Source organism: Carlito syrichta, unplaced genomic scaffold (genome assembly GCF_000164805.1).
Source record: "Carlito syrichta isolate Samal-C Ts95f unplaced genomic scaffold, Tarsius_syrichta-2.0.1 Scaffold306749, whole genome shotgun sequence".
Taxonomy (NCBI): Eukaryota; Metazoa; Chordata; class Mammalia; order Primates; family Tarsiidae; genus Carlito; species Carlito syrichta.
This window is the reverse complement of record NW_007250845.1, coordinates 435,993-453,816: the sequence shown is the minus strand read 5'-3', so window position 1 is coordinate 453,816 and position 17,824 is coordinate 435,993. Positions and strand designations below refer to the sequence as shown.

General features: G+C 36.9%; 1 protein-coding gene across 1 annotated transcript in view; it reads right to left on the bottom strand.

The window, feature by feature from the left end:
* The window catches only part of SLC41A2 (solute carrier family 41 member 2), a 148,987-nt gene that overhangs the window by 39,814 nt on the left and 91,349 nt on the right, over positions 1–17,824 (bottom strand). Inside the window, exons 7-9 of the mRNA XM_008063330.2 lie at positions 15,902–15,981; positions 2,550–2,681; positions 67–215 (exon numbers count right to left, since the gene is read on the bottom strand). Of these exons, the coding sequence (XP_008061521.1) occupies positions 67–215; positions 2,550–2,681; positions 15,902–15,981 (361 nt within the window). The remainder of the gene's footprint in view (positions 1–66; positions 216–2,549; positions 2,682–15,901; positions 15,982–17,824) is intronic.

Here is a 17,824-nt window from a genome sequence, read left to right as displayed (position 1 = left end):
TTAGATTTAAATAGCTTTTATAGCAGTCTAAGCACAAAAGAAACTTCAAGAGGTTTTAGCTCTTACCTGTAACACAGCAGCAAATAAGTATACCACTACGAAGATTATAGTTAAAGAAGTATGACCACTTTTCATCAAATGAATAGTGTAGAGGAAAATTAAATGTCCAGGAATCACTAAAAGCAGTAGAACTTGGGCAGATTTATTATTTACTCCTGTAATATAAAACGTAAAAGTCATTAAAACAAAATCGTATTTTGGTTAATAATAGATCATAGTGATTAAAATTTGAGGATTACTTTCTAGTTATCATACTTCATATTATCACATAAAATTCAATTGCCAAACATAAATTTCAACTAGTTACAATTCATTTAATTCTCTGACATTTCTACTTTATATTATATGTTAATCAAATGAAGGATGGTTGATAAAAACTTGCTAGGAAACACTGGTCAGATTTGACTATCATAAAAAACAGAAAGAAGACAAAGAGAAGATATAAAGTTCTTAAAGTACTAGCATATTTTAATTTTGATTCCTTTAGAGTTCCATCATTGGTATTACAAAGTTAGGCGTTTTTGATCTTTGTTCAAAAGTCAATAATCACATTTACTTTCGTCAGAAAAGAAAAGTGACAAGAATTATAAAGTTTAAAATTGAACTCAGGTTTTTGGTTACCACATGCCTTAGTTTTTTTTGTAATCACATAAATAAGGCATGGTTCCTTGTAAGCAAGGTTCTCTCTTCTCACCTTGTTTGGCATTAAATGCCTACATTACAGCCCACAGAATGGGGAAAAATATTTGCCAACTATATATTTGACCAAGGCTTGACATCTAGGATCTACAAGGAACTCAAAATGTGCCAAAAAAGAAAAAAAAAAAAGCCCTATTAAAAAGTGGGCAAAGCCGGGCTTGGTGACTCAGCCTGTAATCCCGTGCCTTTGGGAGGCTGAGGTGAGTGGATTGCCTGAGCCCGTGAGCTCGAGATCCACCTGGGCAACTTGGCGAGACCTCATCTCTACAATAAATCAAAAAATCAGCCGGGCATGGTAGCACAGGCCTGTAATTCCGGCTACTTGGAAGGCTGAGGTGGAAGGATCGCCAGAGCCCAGCAGGTCGAGGCTGCGGTGGCCAGAACCGGCCACTGCACTCCAGTCTGGGCGACAGAGTGAGACTCCAACTAAAAAAAACCAATCAAACAAACAAAAAAAAACCCCCCAAAAGTGGGCAAAAGATATGAATAGACACTTCTCAAAAGAAGATGTACAAGCAGCCAAAAGATACAGGAGAAAATGCTTAGTCTCACTTATTATCAAAGAAATGCAAATTAAAACCACACTGAGATACCACCTGACTCCAGTCAGGATGGCCATCATCAATAACTCAAAAAACAACAGATGCTGGAGAGGATGTGGGGAAAGGGGAACACTTCTACACTGTTGGTGGGAGTGTAAACTAGTACAAACTGTGGAAAACACTATGGCAATCCTGGAAAGATCTAAAAATTGACCTTCCATATGACATAGAGCAATTCCACTTCTGGGAATATACCCAGAAGAACTCAAATTTACTGCAGCATTATTCACAATAGCAAAAACATAGAACCAACTATGCTGCCCATCAAAACCAGGCTGGATTGAAAAAAAAATGTGGTACATATACACAATGGAATATTATACAGCCATAAAGAAGGAAAAAATTATGAACTTCACAGCAACTTGGATGGATTTAGAGTCTATAATACTCAGTGATCTATCACAGAAACAAAGAACTGAGTGCCACATGTTCTCACTCATAAGTGGACCTTGAACAATTATCATAATACTATAAGAAAGGGATTGGAGGTAGTGAGAAACTGCTGGGGAGAGAGGGGGGTGAGGGGGCATTGGTGGTAGTGGGAAACTGCCAGTAGGGGGGCACACATCAACAAGGGTACCTGCATAATGAACATTTGTATGCCTAACACTGAATTGTACCCCACATCTTTAAAATAAAAAATTAAAATTAAAAAAAAAAAGGGGGATTGGCAGTAGTGGGAAACTGCCAGTGGAGGGAGGGGAGGGGCTCACTTCATCAATAAGGGTACCAGATCTCAAATCAGGTGAAGTGGGGACCAAAGTGAGACCCAAACTTCACCTGTACAGTGACCATTTGTATATCTAATCCTGAATTGTACCCCACATCCTTAAAAAAAAATAAAGGGAAGAAAGTGAAAGAATTTGGAGACATTTTAAAACCAAAAAAAGAAAAAAAGGCCAAAGAAATTAATATAGGAAGATAGTATATCTGTTTCTCTAAGTCACTATCAATGCTTTTTGGTATATGCATAAAGTTTCTCTTTCATGGATAATAAACAAGATACCCCAGAGGGAGACATACATTAGAAAAATTATGCAACCATCCTCAGCAACTGCAGAACTGATACAATGACTTTTTGTTCGGTGCAATACTCACAAAGTACATATTCAATAAATATTGCCTGTCTATAATCTCAGAAAGCAATAGTCCCTGATATAAAATATGCAAAAATTCACAAGCACACACCTGGACCAAAAAAAGTTCTAAATGGGTAGTAACAACCTTTGGGTTCGTCGGGCAATTCTCCTGGAATGCTGTGTAAATGGAGGTAGGTAGAAATCCTGCTAGCCTGAATGGCTACCAAATTACCACCAATGCCTGCAACATAAGGAAAAACAAAGTAGTTATCTTCACATTTTAAACAACTTGTATACATTCAGCCAAAAGCAAGCCTCTTTATGGAACATTCTGGGCCAATAAGACAAAATAAAGAATTTTTCTGAAGTGTTGACTTATTTAATGTTGAGGTGTACATTTCAAAGGCATAAAATCATTAAGAAAGATTTATTCATGATTTTTTTCAAACCTGACTAACTGTCTGGTATGAAAACAGACCAGAGCCAGGTACTTTTCAAAAATCATTATTAGGCAAGGCACAGTGACTCATGCCTATAATTTCAGCACTTTGGGAGGCCAAGGTGAGATGACTGCCTGAGCCCATGGGTTCGAGACCAGTCTGGGCAACTTGGTGAGACCTCATCTCTACAATAAATCAAAAAAAAATTAGCCGGACATGGTGATGTGTGCTTGTAGTTCCAGCTACTTGGAAGGCTGAGGTGGAAGAATCACCTGAGCTCAGCAGGTCGAGGCTGTGGTGGCCGTGAGCGTGCCACTGCACTCCAGCCTGGGCAAAAGAGTGAGACTCCAATTCAAAAAATAAAAATAAAAATCATGATTACAACCAAGATATAAAATTAGGTACCATAATGTTTCATGCTTATCCCCTTAATAAAAGGAAGAATGAGCTAGATTTATTCAAATAGACAAGGCATGAAATATTTCTTCTCAGCTTACTAAAGAAATTGGCGTAGACACTGCAAAAAATACTCAGAAAGTCTCTTTTAACCTAAATGATACTCTCATATACTCTGAGGCAGAAGAGTTGATTCCAAGATGTAAAATGAATTCCAAAAGACTTGGTAAGCCCCTCCACGGTGAGACAGGACCTCAAATTTCTCCTTTTGCAGAGTACAGGAGGAAGAGGTAACAGCCATTAAAGCAAGTAAAAAGAAAACAACTGAAAATTTCAACTTCTTAAATACTGGGTGAAGGCCCGTCTGAGACTGACGGTAGAACAAGAGAATCCCAAACCCCATCTCATGTCTGGCACCGAGGAAGAAGCAGCAGTCATTTACTAGTGGAAGAACAGCAAGAGCACAGATAATTAAGCCTTCCATGCTGCAGGCATACAGCATCCAGGCTTCACACTAAGCAGAGGGTAGCAGGAGCATGCCGGCAAAGAAACCTGAAGTCAGTGGTGTGCTGAAGGTAATTTGATGACCACAAAAACAAACCCAGTACAGCTACTGACTAGGTTGACTCAATTTTACATACGAATGACCTAGCAGGAGAAAGTGCCCATTTCTAGGCATAAATAAATAATATTTATCTCAAGTGCTAAAGATCTTTTATATACAATGTCCAGCATTTGATTTAAAAATTGTTAGACAGTAAAAAGCAATAAAGAATACAGATCATTGATGAAGTTAAGAAGTCAACAGAAATAAACTAGAGATGACTGAGGTGTAGAAACTACCTGATAAGGACTTTAAAGTAACTATGATTAATGAGTTAAAAGATCTAGTGGAAAAAGTGTACACTATGTATTAAAAGATGGAGACATAAATAACTTAAAAGCTAAAATATGGAAAAAGAGATACGCAAGCACTAATAAGAAGAAGGTTAAAGTGATCAATTACTAGGGATAAAGATAGACATTCAGAAAGGCTTACAAAGGTCAATTCATGAAAATGATAAAGCGATTTTAAATATAGACACACCTAAAACAAGATCTTCAAAATATATCAAGCACAAACGGATAAACCTGAAAGGAGAAATAGACAAATCTATGTTTACACACAGACTTTACCACTCTCTCTGAAGACTTTAGTAACACTATCTTGATATAGAGACCTGCTAATGTCTGTCCATATTGTCACAGCCCCTGGAGAAGGGCATGGCCAGGGCTCAAGCACTCCTGTACTTTCCTGAACAATATTCCTTAGAGCTAATAAAAGGTGTTCTTTTCCTTATCCCTTATGTACTCCCAGTAAGTAGCTGCAAGAGATCCTTAACTTCCCTGTAGTCTACACTCAATCAACTGAAAGATGCAAATCTCCATTTACTCCCTTTTTCTGAGTGGTTATTAGTTTGAGTAATATAGTATCAATGTAATTGTAAGCCTTGTGATTTGTATAACTTTTATATCAATGTACTCATAAGTTTTGTTATTTATATAACTGCTGCGTAATGCATGATGTCTTACACCTTGTAAACTCCCTTTACTCTATGGCAAGCTTGATTAATGCGTCTGCCGGGCCCTAATGATAAAATCTATGAGACACCTCTGATACCCGGCACCAGCAAGTCTAGACTGAAAAAAGTCACTATGGATAAATGCTGCTGAAACTCAAATTCTGTACAATGCTTTGCTGGTCATGTGGCTAATGTGTGGGTACTAACAACTCCAGACTTATAAAAGTGAACTGTACAAGGGTACCTGCATGATCAACGTTTATATACCTAACCCTGAATTGTACCCTGCATCTTTATAATAAAAATAAAATTAAATTAAAAAAAATTTTTTTAAAGTGAACTGTAAAATCCTTTCAGAAAGACCTCAAGTCTGGCTCTGCTTTCTGGATTCGAACTCAAAAATAAACTTCTTTCTACCAGTTCCCTGCCCCTTTGATTTACTGGTATCTAGGGGAGAAATCGAGCATTACTCAGATCATCACAATCTGTCAATTTGATCTAAATTAAACTTATAGAACACACCATCCAACAGCAGCAGAATACACTTTACACGTGTACACCGCAACATTAATAAAGACAGACCACATCATGGGCCATAAGACATGCCTTAATAAATCAGAAATGAATAGAACATGCAAAGTACACGCTTTGCCCATAATAGAAAAGTAAGGTATCTGGGGATTCCCTCAGACAGTTGGAAAGTAAGCAACACATTTCCAAATAACCCACAGGTCAGAGAAGAAAACACAAAGAAATTTGGAAAATATTTTGAATTTAACGCAAATGAAAACACGACATATTAAGAAATATGGGAGACACATAAAAGCAGTCCTCAGTCGTTCACAGCATTAAATACTTATTTGAGAAAAGAAGAAAGGCTTCATACCAGTGATCTAGAAAAACAGAAAAAAATTAAACTAAAAGACAGTGCTAAGAAGGAATAATAAGTATAAGAATACAAATCAATGAAATAGAAAACAAAAGCAACAGAGAAAATAAATGAAGCGAAGTCAGTTTTCTGAATATATCAAGAAAAAGGGGGAGAAGACACAAATTCCAAGATCAAGAATAAAAATCATCACTACAGACAGTGCAAGCATTAAAAGGATAATATAAACAACTTTAAAAATACTAATCAATTAGCAAATCAAATTCAGCAAAATATTAATGTATAATACATCACAACCAAATTGGATTTATTCTAGGAATGCAAGACTGATTGAATAGTTGGAAATAAATCAATGTAATTCAGCACAGTAATAAATAAATGAAGGAAAAACAATATAACTGTGTGAATAAATGCAGAATAATCTATAATATTCAACACTTAGGATTAAGAACCCTTAGCAAACCAGGAATCAAGCAGGGCTTTGATCTGATACACACACACACACACACACACACACACACACACACACGAAACCTGAGGTATGATAAAGGAAGTAATGCTGATTAATAAATAGTACTACAGACTTTCAATAAGCAGTGCTAAGATAATTGGTTATTATATGACAAAAGACTCATGAAATTTGATCACTACTCTTGTCTCATGCTGAACAATAAATTCCAGGTGAATTAAAGACACAATGTGGGGCGGGGCGGGGGGAGATGGGATTAACAGTAGCAAATATCTGTCTGGGGATGGGGAAACACCTCTTATCAACAGGGTGCCTGCCTGAATGAAACATACTTGTACACCTAACCCTTAACTGTACCCCACAAAACCATAATAAAAAATATTGATTATGAATATTTTTTAAAAAAGACACAATGTAAAGGAAAAATTATTAAATTTTACAAGATAACATAGACTGGTTAGGAAGGATTTTTTTTTTTTTTAACAAAATGGAAAAACTGCAAACCATAAAAGAAAAGGTTGATAAATTTGACTACAGTATATTAAAACCTTCTGTTCATCAAAAGACACTGTAGAGAAAGTGGAAAGATAAGTCACAGAGTTGAAGAATATTTTTGCAACACATAATTGGCAAAGGACTACCATTCAGAATTTATAAAGAACTCCTACAAATAGAAAAAAAGGAAACAGTATTTGGATAGTTCAAAAAAGAGTTTAACCAAATTGTCAGTAAACGTATGAAAAGGGAACCTCATTTGGTAATCACAGAAATGCAAAGAAAAGCACAACAAATACCATTTCACACCCATCAGAAATGGCAAAAACCTCTAACCTAAAAACATCAACTGTTTGAGAACTCTTACACAAAGCTAGCAAGAGTGTCAATTGTTACAATTCTTTTGAAAAACACTTCAGCACTGTTGCTTCATAATGAGCAGCTGATGTGCACACCCTACCAACTGGCAATTCTACTCAAATACTTATAGAAATGTGCACCAGTTGGAAGAATGAGCTCTGAAAGAAGTATGAAATCAAAAGAACTGAACCTCTTAAAATTCAGATAAATTTCACTTATCTTAGACTAAATATAGCTTCATGATTTCCTCATCACATTTCATTTAGTAAATAAAAAATTCATTAAAGCAAATGCTTAAGGAAATTTAAAATGCAGTTCGTTATGTAACTGTTTTTAAAAATGCATCCCTGGGAGTTCTGAACAACTTTTTAAAAGGAGAATAAATTTCTTGTAAAATGTGTCTAAGAGTCACCTGAACTAGATAGAATAACCAAGCACCTGCAGGGTCTGTCTTGTAAAGTTATGACTGTGGTTCCAACCATGAGGATTTGCAAATAGCCTCCATCACTTACTATGACTTCACTGATATTTAATCTCTTGGAGCTTCTATTTTCTACTCTGAAAATAAGGATAATTTAATGTCTACCTCACAAAGATGCTAAGAGAATTAAATAAAATAATGCATACAGAAAGATGCTTAGCACAAGCAGTACTAGAGAACAACTGCAGCAAGATATCTGGACCAGGAGCTATGACTCATTGTTAATCCAAGTTACCTGGATTAACACAGTTTCTGGACATGGGAAAGACTCAACAAATCTTAACTACTATTGTTAATACTTCTGCTACTAAACAATGTATACAAATCATGTGATTCTGACTTGTTTTCTTAACTGTAGATCCTAAAACTTAACTTACAGGAGAATCATTGGTTAGAAGAGTCTACAATCTGTGTTGATTTTCAATTCACAGACTATTACTTTGTTGAAAGGAAGAAAGAGACAGAAAGAGAAAGAAGGGGAAGGAGGGGAATAAATTAATTGGTGTCCATAATTTAAATAACCACTTAAACTGCCTTCTATTTACTGAACGAATTTTCCACTAGAAGTTAGTGATGACTACTTTTAAAAGTCTGAACTTTCTAAATCTGGGCTCATTTCTAAAATAAACAATGATCTGGTCTGATGGTAGTGGGTTATCAGGACTTACTAACATTAGTGCTACTAAAGTTGGTATACAATCCTCCACTGTTAAATTTTCTGGCTTTAAAAAAATATGTAAACAATTAGAATAGAACATTGACTAACTGGCATGTACTGGTATTCATCTGATAACAGTAAATAAACAAGGCCAGTAACCTGTACCTCTAAGTGAGGGTAAATGGAAATATCCTAGAAATTGAAAGAGATGCAAGTATTTTCACTACATCATACAATCATTTTCACAAAGAGTTACTGGATAAACTAATAAGGGTTAAACCAGTTTTTTTAAAAAAAAAAACCTTGTAATCAATCATTTTTTAGATTTCTCTTCACGGTCACTCAAAAGGAGAAGAATCTAATGTAAGAATTATACCTAATTCAAAGCAAAAGATTACATTCAGACATTTTCCAGGGAAAGATATTTTCCGTAGAAAGCCATAAATTGCAGTTTCCTTTTCATCTTCATTTACTCTGGGGATTCTCTTGAGGGTAATGTTCTATTTGCTATTTTACTGAATATGGAATGCTTCAGTGCAAACGCAGAAAGCCCATTTACTGTTAAGCCCGAGAATATCTATTTTAGCTGCAACTTCCCAGGAATTGAGTTTGAAACAAAAAGCCACTAATAATTAGTTGCAGCTTTCTTCTAAACTCACAAATTTGTAAAATTACTTTTATCTTATGTAACAGACTAACATAATGATACTAAATAGAAATAAACTCTTACAAGCATTTTATCAACTTGTCACACTGTAGCTCAGGGAACACAGACATAATATAATTGCACCAAACTAAGAAGAAAATGAACCAGAAGGACACTGGTATAACTTTTCCAGACAAGGTGAATAAAATTCTAAAGTAAACAACATAATTATTGAAGGAACTAATCAAAAATTTTAACCTCTCCTAGTCTTATCATGGTCATTTGTCATATTTTTAAACTGCAGCAGAATTATTACCTTGGAATAGCATTCTTTTGTGTCAAAAATGCTGTTTTTATTTTTGCTATCATGACAGTCACTGTTTCTACTAAAAGTTAGTTTATCAGCATTTTTTCTGAATTATTCAAATTCTTCAGGCACTAACTGTGCTGTTAAAGCTAGTGGAGAACATCTAAAGATAGCCTCACGTAAGTTAAAAAATTAGTAAAAACAGCTTGTCAATACAATAAATAATAAGTGAGAGTCCTTGGTATCTGCCAGACCTAATTTTAAATCCCTTATGCTAAAACAAGCTTGGTTGAAGAAATAACGTTTGCTTGTCGAAATTATCATTAGATTCATCTAGGGACTGTTTTAAAATCCAAATTTGTTTTGATGAGTTTAGAAATATGTTTCCAGTAAATGTTTAGTACTCACCTCACAGAATATATTTCAAATTCTGTCAAGAAGTCTTTTGCACATTCCCATAGGAGCCAAAAGCAAAAGTTCATTTTCTTAAAAAAATAAAAACTTTATAATCAAAGGCACAACAGATCTCGTACCTCCCATATGTACCTACATATGTTAGCCACCTCCGTATATCTATGCATTTTCAGCTATCCTTCCACCGACACTCCATCAGAGCTCACACACAGAAACTTCTTTCAGTTTCAAGAAATGCAAAGGGATGCAGAAACATGTCTTCTATTTTTTTCATATTTTTCAGAGAAAACATGGACCCCTCTCCTAGTGAAGACCCTTTCATCTAAACAAGGGCGGGCATGCTCCCTCCCAGGCCCCTAGCCCACCAACTTTACCACTTCCTGCCCAGCTCACATGTAGACAAACAGGTGAATGGCTGACAAAGTCTCCGTTTTCTATTACCTTTGCCCTAGACCATGCATTCTTACTGGAGGTGAAAACTGATTCTGGAGGGGAGAAGAAAAACTTACTCAATTTATTTATAAAATATGGATATACAAACAGTACATAAGTGGACAAACAGTATCTCTGTGATATGAAAATTTCACGGATAGGCACATTTAAGGGAAAAAAACATTGTCTTAAATGGCTTCTTCAGAAGATGATGACAACAGCAACAAAAAGGTTGAGAAACGCCTCCCTCGGTCAGCATTTCCCAGCCAGCGTGCCTCAAATGGGTTACAGGTATGCCAAACAACGATCCTCTAGGCTCTCGGCGTGGCTGCAGCATCAGTCCAGGCATGTCTGGTTACAAATGGCGGCCTTCCTCACCCTATGTGCCGCCCAAATATTGAAGTTTTTTGATGGGTGCCATCACATGAAAAGGCCTGGGAAACGTTGTCTTAGAGAAATGACTCCCTCTCCTCTCTCGGGACAGCAGAGGCTGTCAGTTGCAAGGCCCTTCACCACAGTCTCTGCCCCAGACCTCACAGCTGTGTTTTTCTACCTGCCTCCCTTCAGGACTCCTTTCCTCACCACATTGAGCCAAGGGGTCATCCGTTCTTTCCAAGGCTGCTTTGTAGCCTGTCATTTCATGGGTCTCGCTCCCACCTTAGTCACCATCTCTCACGTCACTTCAATCTTCCCTTCTCCACTACTCCTTTGCCTTCTTTTCCATAAACATACCCACATCACTCTTATCTTGGAAACTGTTCCTCATCTGGACTTCTGGATGTTATCCTAAGTATTTTCATTGTTGACCATTTAGTAAGAAGTCTAAAAGTACTAAGGCTTTTATTGTTCTATACTACTTAAAACATACACACACACATAATATTTATAAAATATATGCATGCTATAAAGGATCATACTACAGAGAACACCCATGTACTCACCATCCAGTTTAAGAAAGACATTTTGCCTTCATATTTGAAGTATTCTATATAGCTCTCCCCAATCCCATACCCTTCCTTTGCCATCAGGGTAAATATTCTTAATTGTGTTTTTCATCCTCTTGCTTTTCTCTGCGGTTACCACCTATATGTGCATTCTCAGTAATATAGCTCTTAGTTTTCATGCTATTGAACTTTACATAAATGAAACAACTTATCATCTATTAACTTCTTCAGATTCATCCTTGCTCTTCTAGGAGATGTGGTTCACCCATTTTTTGTTGTCAATAATAATTCTATTGTAAGATTTTAACTTCATTTATTTAGCCTACTACTCAGCAAAACTGAACTCTCAGGTAACTTCCTAATCACTGAATAAATGTTCCCTTTTTAATCCTCTCTGACTACACTAACTTAGCTCTCCTCCTTCTTCTAGTCAATGGATTTCTAAATCCAAAGTTATTTCAAAAGCAGATAAAAGTGGAGAGTATAAGCAGAGGGAGAAAGTAATGTGGGGATGTCTTGTTTGGAACACTGGGTAGATGATAACATTACTAATGAAAATGGGAAACAGAAGGAGAAGCAGGTTTTGGGGGCTTTGGGTCTTCCATATGGAAATATTCAGTTCACAGTAAGGATCTGGAATGGAAAGATGTGTTCGGACTAAAGATAAAAAGTTGAAGTCACATGACAAAGATAAGTGGTTCTCAAACTTTTTCATGTATCAGAATCAATTGATGGGTTGGTTCTACCTCAGAGCTTCTGATTCAGACTTGAGAATCTGGTTTTCCAACAAGATCTAGGTGATACTGCTGGTTTGAGGACCACACTTTAAAAACCTCTGGATTAGACAATACCACTCATAAAGAAGGTGAAGACAATCAAGATTATCAATAACCGAATGCTGAAGAATATAAACACTTAAGAAGCAGGTAGAAAGGAGAAACCAGTGAAATAAAAAAAAAAAAAAAACAACACTGACCGGGCTTAGTGGCTCAGCCTGTAATCCCAGCACTTTGGGAGGCCGAGGTGAGTGGATTGCCTGAGTCCGCGGGTTCGAGATCAGCCCGGAAACTTGGTGAGACCTCGTTTCTACAATAAATAAAAAATTAGCCAGGCGTGGTAGTGCACGCCTGTAGTTCCGGCTACTTGGCAGACTGAGGCAGAAGGTCGATGCTGGGGTAGCCGTGAGTGTGCCACTGCACTCCAGCCTGGGCAACAGTGAGACTCCAACTGACAAGATAGATAGATAGATAGATAGATAGATGGATAGATGGATGGATGGATGGATGGATGGATGGATGGATGGATAGATAGATAGATATAGAAAAAAACTTGTCAGAAAATGAGATGAGAAATGGTAGAGTTGCAAAAAGGGTACATTAAATAGTATCAAGCATTTATGAAGACTGAAAAACAAGAAATTGGATAACGTAATCAGGAGGTCACTGGAGAGCTTAGTAAAAGCAGTTAACAGAGTGTGAAGTAAAAACACTGTACAGTAAGGAACTGAAAAAGTATAGACTACATTTGGGAAAGTCTGATGTGAAGAGGTGAAGAGAGAACAGAAGCTTGAGAAGGCAGAGCCGTGGGAAAAGTGATCCAGAATGAATGACTTGAGCACACTTGTAGGCTAAAGGGAAGACATGGGAGACACAGGAAAAGTTCTGATGGAGTAAGGATCCCACTGGAGTTGTAATGGAATGGTACCCAGGGTACAGGTGAATTAGGCAATCTTGGGCAAAAGCACCGGTGCTCTTTCTGAGCTAGAGTGAAAGAAGTTAAAAATAGACATTGTTAGAGAAAAGAATAGCGGTAAAGAGAAAGGAAAGAGAAGCATGCCGGGAGAGATCATGCCCAAAGCCTCTATTTTCTCTGTGGTTTGCACTACAAGAAACATTAAAGGAACTTCTTCAGGCAGAAGGAAAATAATACCAGATTGGATCCACACAAAGAAAAGAAGAGTGCTGGAAACATAAATTTGTACGAGAAACATAAAAGATACGATTTTCTCATTTTTAATCCTTAAAAAAAATTACTGACTGTTTAAAGCAAAAAGAATAGCAATGTATTACAGGGCTTATAGCAAAGTAAAATGTATGACAAAAAAGAACATATGAGAAAGAGGAGTGGTAACTCACATATACTGGTAGAAGGTTCTTGTCCTATATGTAAAGTGGTATATTATTGTCCAAAGTAGACTGTGATAAAAAGATATCATATAAGCCCTAAGTCAGTGGTTCCCAAAGTGTCATCTGTGGGATTTGAAGGAAAGTTAGATCCAGAAATCCCAACACCTAGCTAAGAGAAGAACCAGAAGGAGAGACTCACAGTATATGTTAGCATGACGAAGGCTTTAAAAAATCCTGTAGTAAACAAAGCTGCTTAACCTAATGTTCACCAAATCTAATTGACCACAGAACTCACTTTTCAAGTTATACTTCCTAATATCTCCCGGAACAAGTGTTATGAAAAACATTTTAGAGAATGCTACTAGTTCTGAGAAATGTTAATAAGTACTAAATGATATCCTGATCACAATATCAACACAGCTATGCCTTACTTTAAACAATGTATGTATTCTTTATCTACTAAAAAAGATAAATTAGTAGCTCTATATTATGAAGAAAAAAATGGAAGGCTTTAGAATCAAGCGGCCTTGGGTTTTAATCCTGACTATTTACTAAATACGAGCTCTTGAACAAATTATTATGAGGATTATACATCTATAACATGCATAAAAGGCCTACAAATTATCTGGCACGTGATACTAAATAGCAGATAATGATGATGATGATGATGAGAATAGGGGTCCTTATAATAGTCCCCAGGCAATTCAGAATGAAATGAAATTCTCAATAGTTCCATTTTACTTGAGGAACAGAGTGAATCTTTTCTGTCAATGTTTCTTTTTCTTTCTTTTTTTTTAGTTAGAGCCTCACTCTGTCACCCAGTCTGGAGTGACCACCGCAGCCTCGACCTGCTGAACTCAGGTGATCCTTCTGCCTCAGCCATCCGAGTAGCTGAAACTACAGGCAAGTGCCACCATGACTGGCTAATTTTTTTATTTATTGTAGACCCAAGATCTCGCCAAGTTGCCCAGGCTGGTGTCGAACCCACGGCTTCAGGCAATCCTCTCACTTCGGCCTCCCAAAGTGCTGGGATTATAGGCATGAGCCACCGCACCCAGCCAGAATTTGTTTTTTTTTTTTTTTGAGTCAGAGTCTCACTTTATCACCCAGGCTGGAGTGCAGTGGCACACTCATGGCCACCACAGCCTCGACCTGCTGGGCTCAGGCGATCCTTCTGCCTCAGTCACTGAAACTACAGGCATGAGCCACTGCGCCTGGCTCAATGTTTCCAAAGAATGGAATTTAACATAAGATGAGCTCTTTGTGATACCCAACTAAGAAGTTTACTTACTAAGATACAAAAAAAGATTATACTACCACACTGGGCTATGGCACAGGCTTCCAAGGAGAGCACTGCAGTGTAGCTTTAGAGTTGTTTCTTACGTAAGATAAAAGAACTGAGATATTCATTAAAGCCATACTCATAAAAAGGTCGTTGTAATTTCAGCTAAATTTCTCACGGAAATGTTGTTCAATACAGGTCTAACAGTCATTATTGAGTAATATTTATGCTAAAGAATTCATCAATTAATATTCACAGAAGAGAACATGAACAGGTGGAAGGAATAAGAGTAATCCCAGCAATGAAAATTAGATGATCTTACAGAGACAATAAAAGAATCTAGTTAGAATGATCATGGAAAATGTCATGCACATCTTTCGGAAATATTGAGTCCAACAGCATATAGAAGGCCTTGAAAGTTAGGCTGAAGAATTCAAATTAGATTTGATAGGTAGGAGGAGACCATTGTTAAGTTCATCAAAACAACGTTTAAGGAAGATTAGTGTGTTAGTGTCCTTTAATTTGCACGGAGTCAGGAAGGCTACTCTTATTACTTGAATGATGGCTGCAGAGGGACCTTAGACTATGATGGTGGGATATGTTTGTTATAGAAAAGAAATAACAAGTGACCTGTGTTAGAGGGCAAACAGATGACATTTGGCCATCTTCTAGTCAAAGAGGATGAAGGGCCCAGGTTGAGATAGATGGTTCTGAGATTTTAAGGGAAAGTGAGGGAGAGAATGGTGGCACTGGGAAAACAGGGAAACCTATAGGGGAAATTTGTTAAAGGATATTCTAAAGGTATACAAAAATAAAAGTGTTCAGTAGAATTTTAGATATGAATTAGATTTTTGGAGAACTTTGTATAACATTTTATTTTACATAGATATACAAAAGTAATTTATATCAAATATACATTATATCCCTTGACATGTTTTTCCCAGGTAGAATTACTTTTTAACATTATATTGGTCTAGGCTATACTAAAATTCAGTTAAATGACAGCCATCTCATAGACAGTAGGATAGGATTAAAATTATTTTTATTAAATGTAATTCATGCAAAAATTCCTGTGAATTTAAATATTATTTTATTTTCATGTATAGATGAGAAAAAAGCATAAGGCAGACTTTAAAGGGATCAGCAGAGATCTAAAATAAATTTTAATGAATTGTACTGATTCAAGCAATGCTTAAACATAACTAACTTTATCCAGGAAAATTGATAGAAGCAGTAATAAAACAATATAAGAAAGCAGATAAGCCCAAAGTAAATGATAATGCAGATTTGAAATACCGTATTTTGCCACACTCACCTTAAGTCAGGTATGCCTGACTTTCAAATGATAGGATTATGAGTCAATTCTTTTAAAAAATAAGTTCTACATTCTGACACCAGGGAATGCAATTTCCACTGGGCAACACTGGAGCAACAACGTGGGCTAGAGGGAGAATGGATGAGATGGGAGGACAGGTCCCTTGAATTTGACCCTAAGACTCCTGTTACCTGGGAGTATATAAAGATTTGATATTATCATGAAACAGTGTATCTAATTCTTACCATTAATAACTGGTGTGTAGACAACAATCCCAACCAAGTTTGGGTCAGATACAGTGGTGTCCAGAATAAGGCCCCCAATGCTGAAAAGTATAAAATTACATAATTTAGAAAACCAGAAGAGGAATGTACTTGAAGTGTTCTGTCCATACAGACTTCCCTACTTTTAAAAATAAAGTATGTATACATTTTATTATTTATTTATTACACATTTTTTTTATTATAAAGATGTGGGGTACAATTCAGGGTTAGGTATATAAACATTGAACATGGAGTTACCCTTGTTGATGAGGTATGCCCCTCCCTCCCCTAGCAGTTTCCCTCAACTGCCAAAATATAGAGCAATAAGAGAAATATTCAAAGTAAAAATCCATGTCAACAGTAACATGTTGAAAATAAAACACAGCATAAGCTATAGCCCCAAATTTTAGGGCTCTGGTTTCTAAGACATGCTACTTGTAAAAAGAAAAAGCATGTTCTTTAAGTACATTAAAATGCTTAGGAGGAAGCCGGGCTCGGTGGTTCAGCCTGTAATCCCACGCCTTTGGGAGGCTGAGGTGAGTGGATTGCCTGAGCCCACGGGTTTGAGACCCGCATAGGCAGCAAGACCTCATCACTACAATAAATCAAAAAATCAGCTGGGCATGGTAGTGCATGCCTGTAATTCCGGCTACATGGAAGGCTGAGGCGGAAGGATCGCCGGAGCCCAGCAGATGGAGGCTGCGGTGGCCGGGAGCAGCCACTGCACTCCAATCTGGGCGGCAAAGTGAGAATCCAACTCAAAAAAAAAAAAAAAATGTCTGGGAGGACATAATAAGGAATAGTAACCATCTCTATCTGTAGGGGTGAGACTGACAGGGGACTGACCGTCATGTTATATCTCTCTGTGTTTATTTTTAAAACCATGCCATCTATTACTCTTATAATTGAAAAAATAATTTTTTTTTGAGTTGGAGTCTCTCTCTGCCACCCAGACTGGAGTGCAGTGGCCGCTCTCAGCTACTGCAGCCTTGACCTGCTGGGCTCTGGCGATCCTTCCGCCTCAGCCTTCCAAGTAGCTGGAACTACAGGCATGCGCTACCACGCCCAGCTAATTTTTTTTTTCTTTTTTGATTTATTGTAGATTTGAGGTCTGGCCAAGTTGCCCAAGGGGATCTTGAACCCGCGGGCTCAGGCAATCCACTCACCTCAGCCTCCCAAAGCACGGGATTACAGGCTGAGCCACCGAGCCTGGCTGAAAAAATAATTTTAAAAAGAGAATCTTGTTATATTTGAAGTGAAGCATTAAAGGGACGATTTTTATTCCATTAAAACTAGATGCTGTTACAATGTCTTATCATTAGAAAATTAAAACAATGAGTTGTAGCCACAGAAAGAGCTGATCTTGAGTAAACAAAGTCTAGAAAAATGACATAGAGTTATATAATGGCAAGTTATACATTCTTAATGTTTCAACAGAACTTGGAGATTTTTTAAGTTTCTAAGACCATTATCAGCGGGTTAACTTCAGTTTCTTGGTCCATGTAGTATGAAACATTGCCAGTCCCAAGATTCCATGGGATCCTGCTGCCTAAACCTACCAGGAAAATGAAATCCACATTACAGCAAAAGGAACCACATGTTGTCACAGAGTGGGACTTGTTGTCAAAATGTCAGATCAAATGTTCTTACCAATATCTGATATTCAACACTGGGAAATTATTAAATCTGTATTATTTTAATTCTTTAATAAAATAAATGACTTATGACTTAATATTCCTAAACTGTGGGGACTCCTATTAAAAAGGTATATGATAGCACCCCAAAATAGTCCTCCTTGAAAATACTGTAATGTTTTAAGCCCTAATTAAAAGAACACATATTTCAAGAACCTAGTTATGAATCAAAGAATAAATCTACCTGCCAAAGCACATAGATCATGTGATA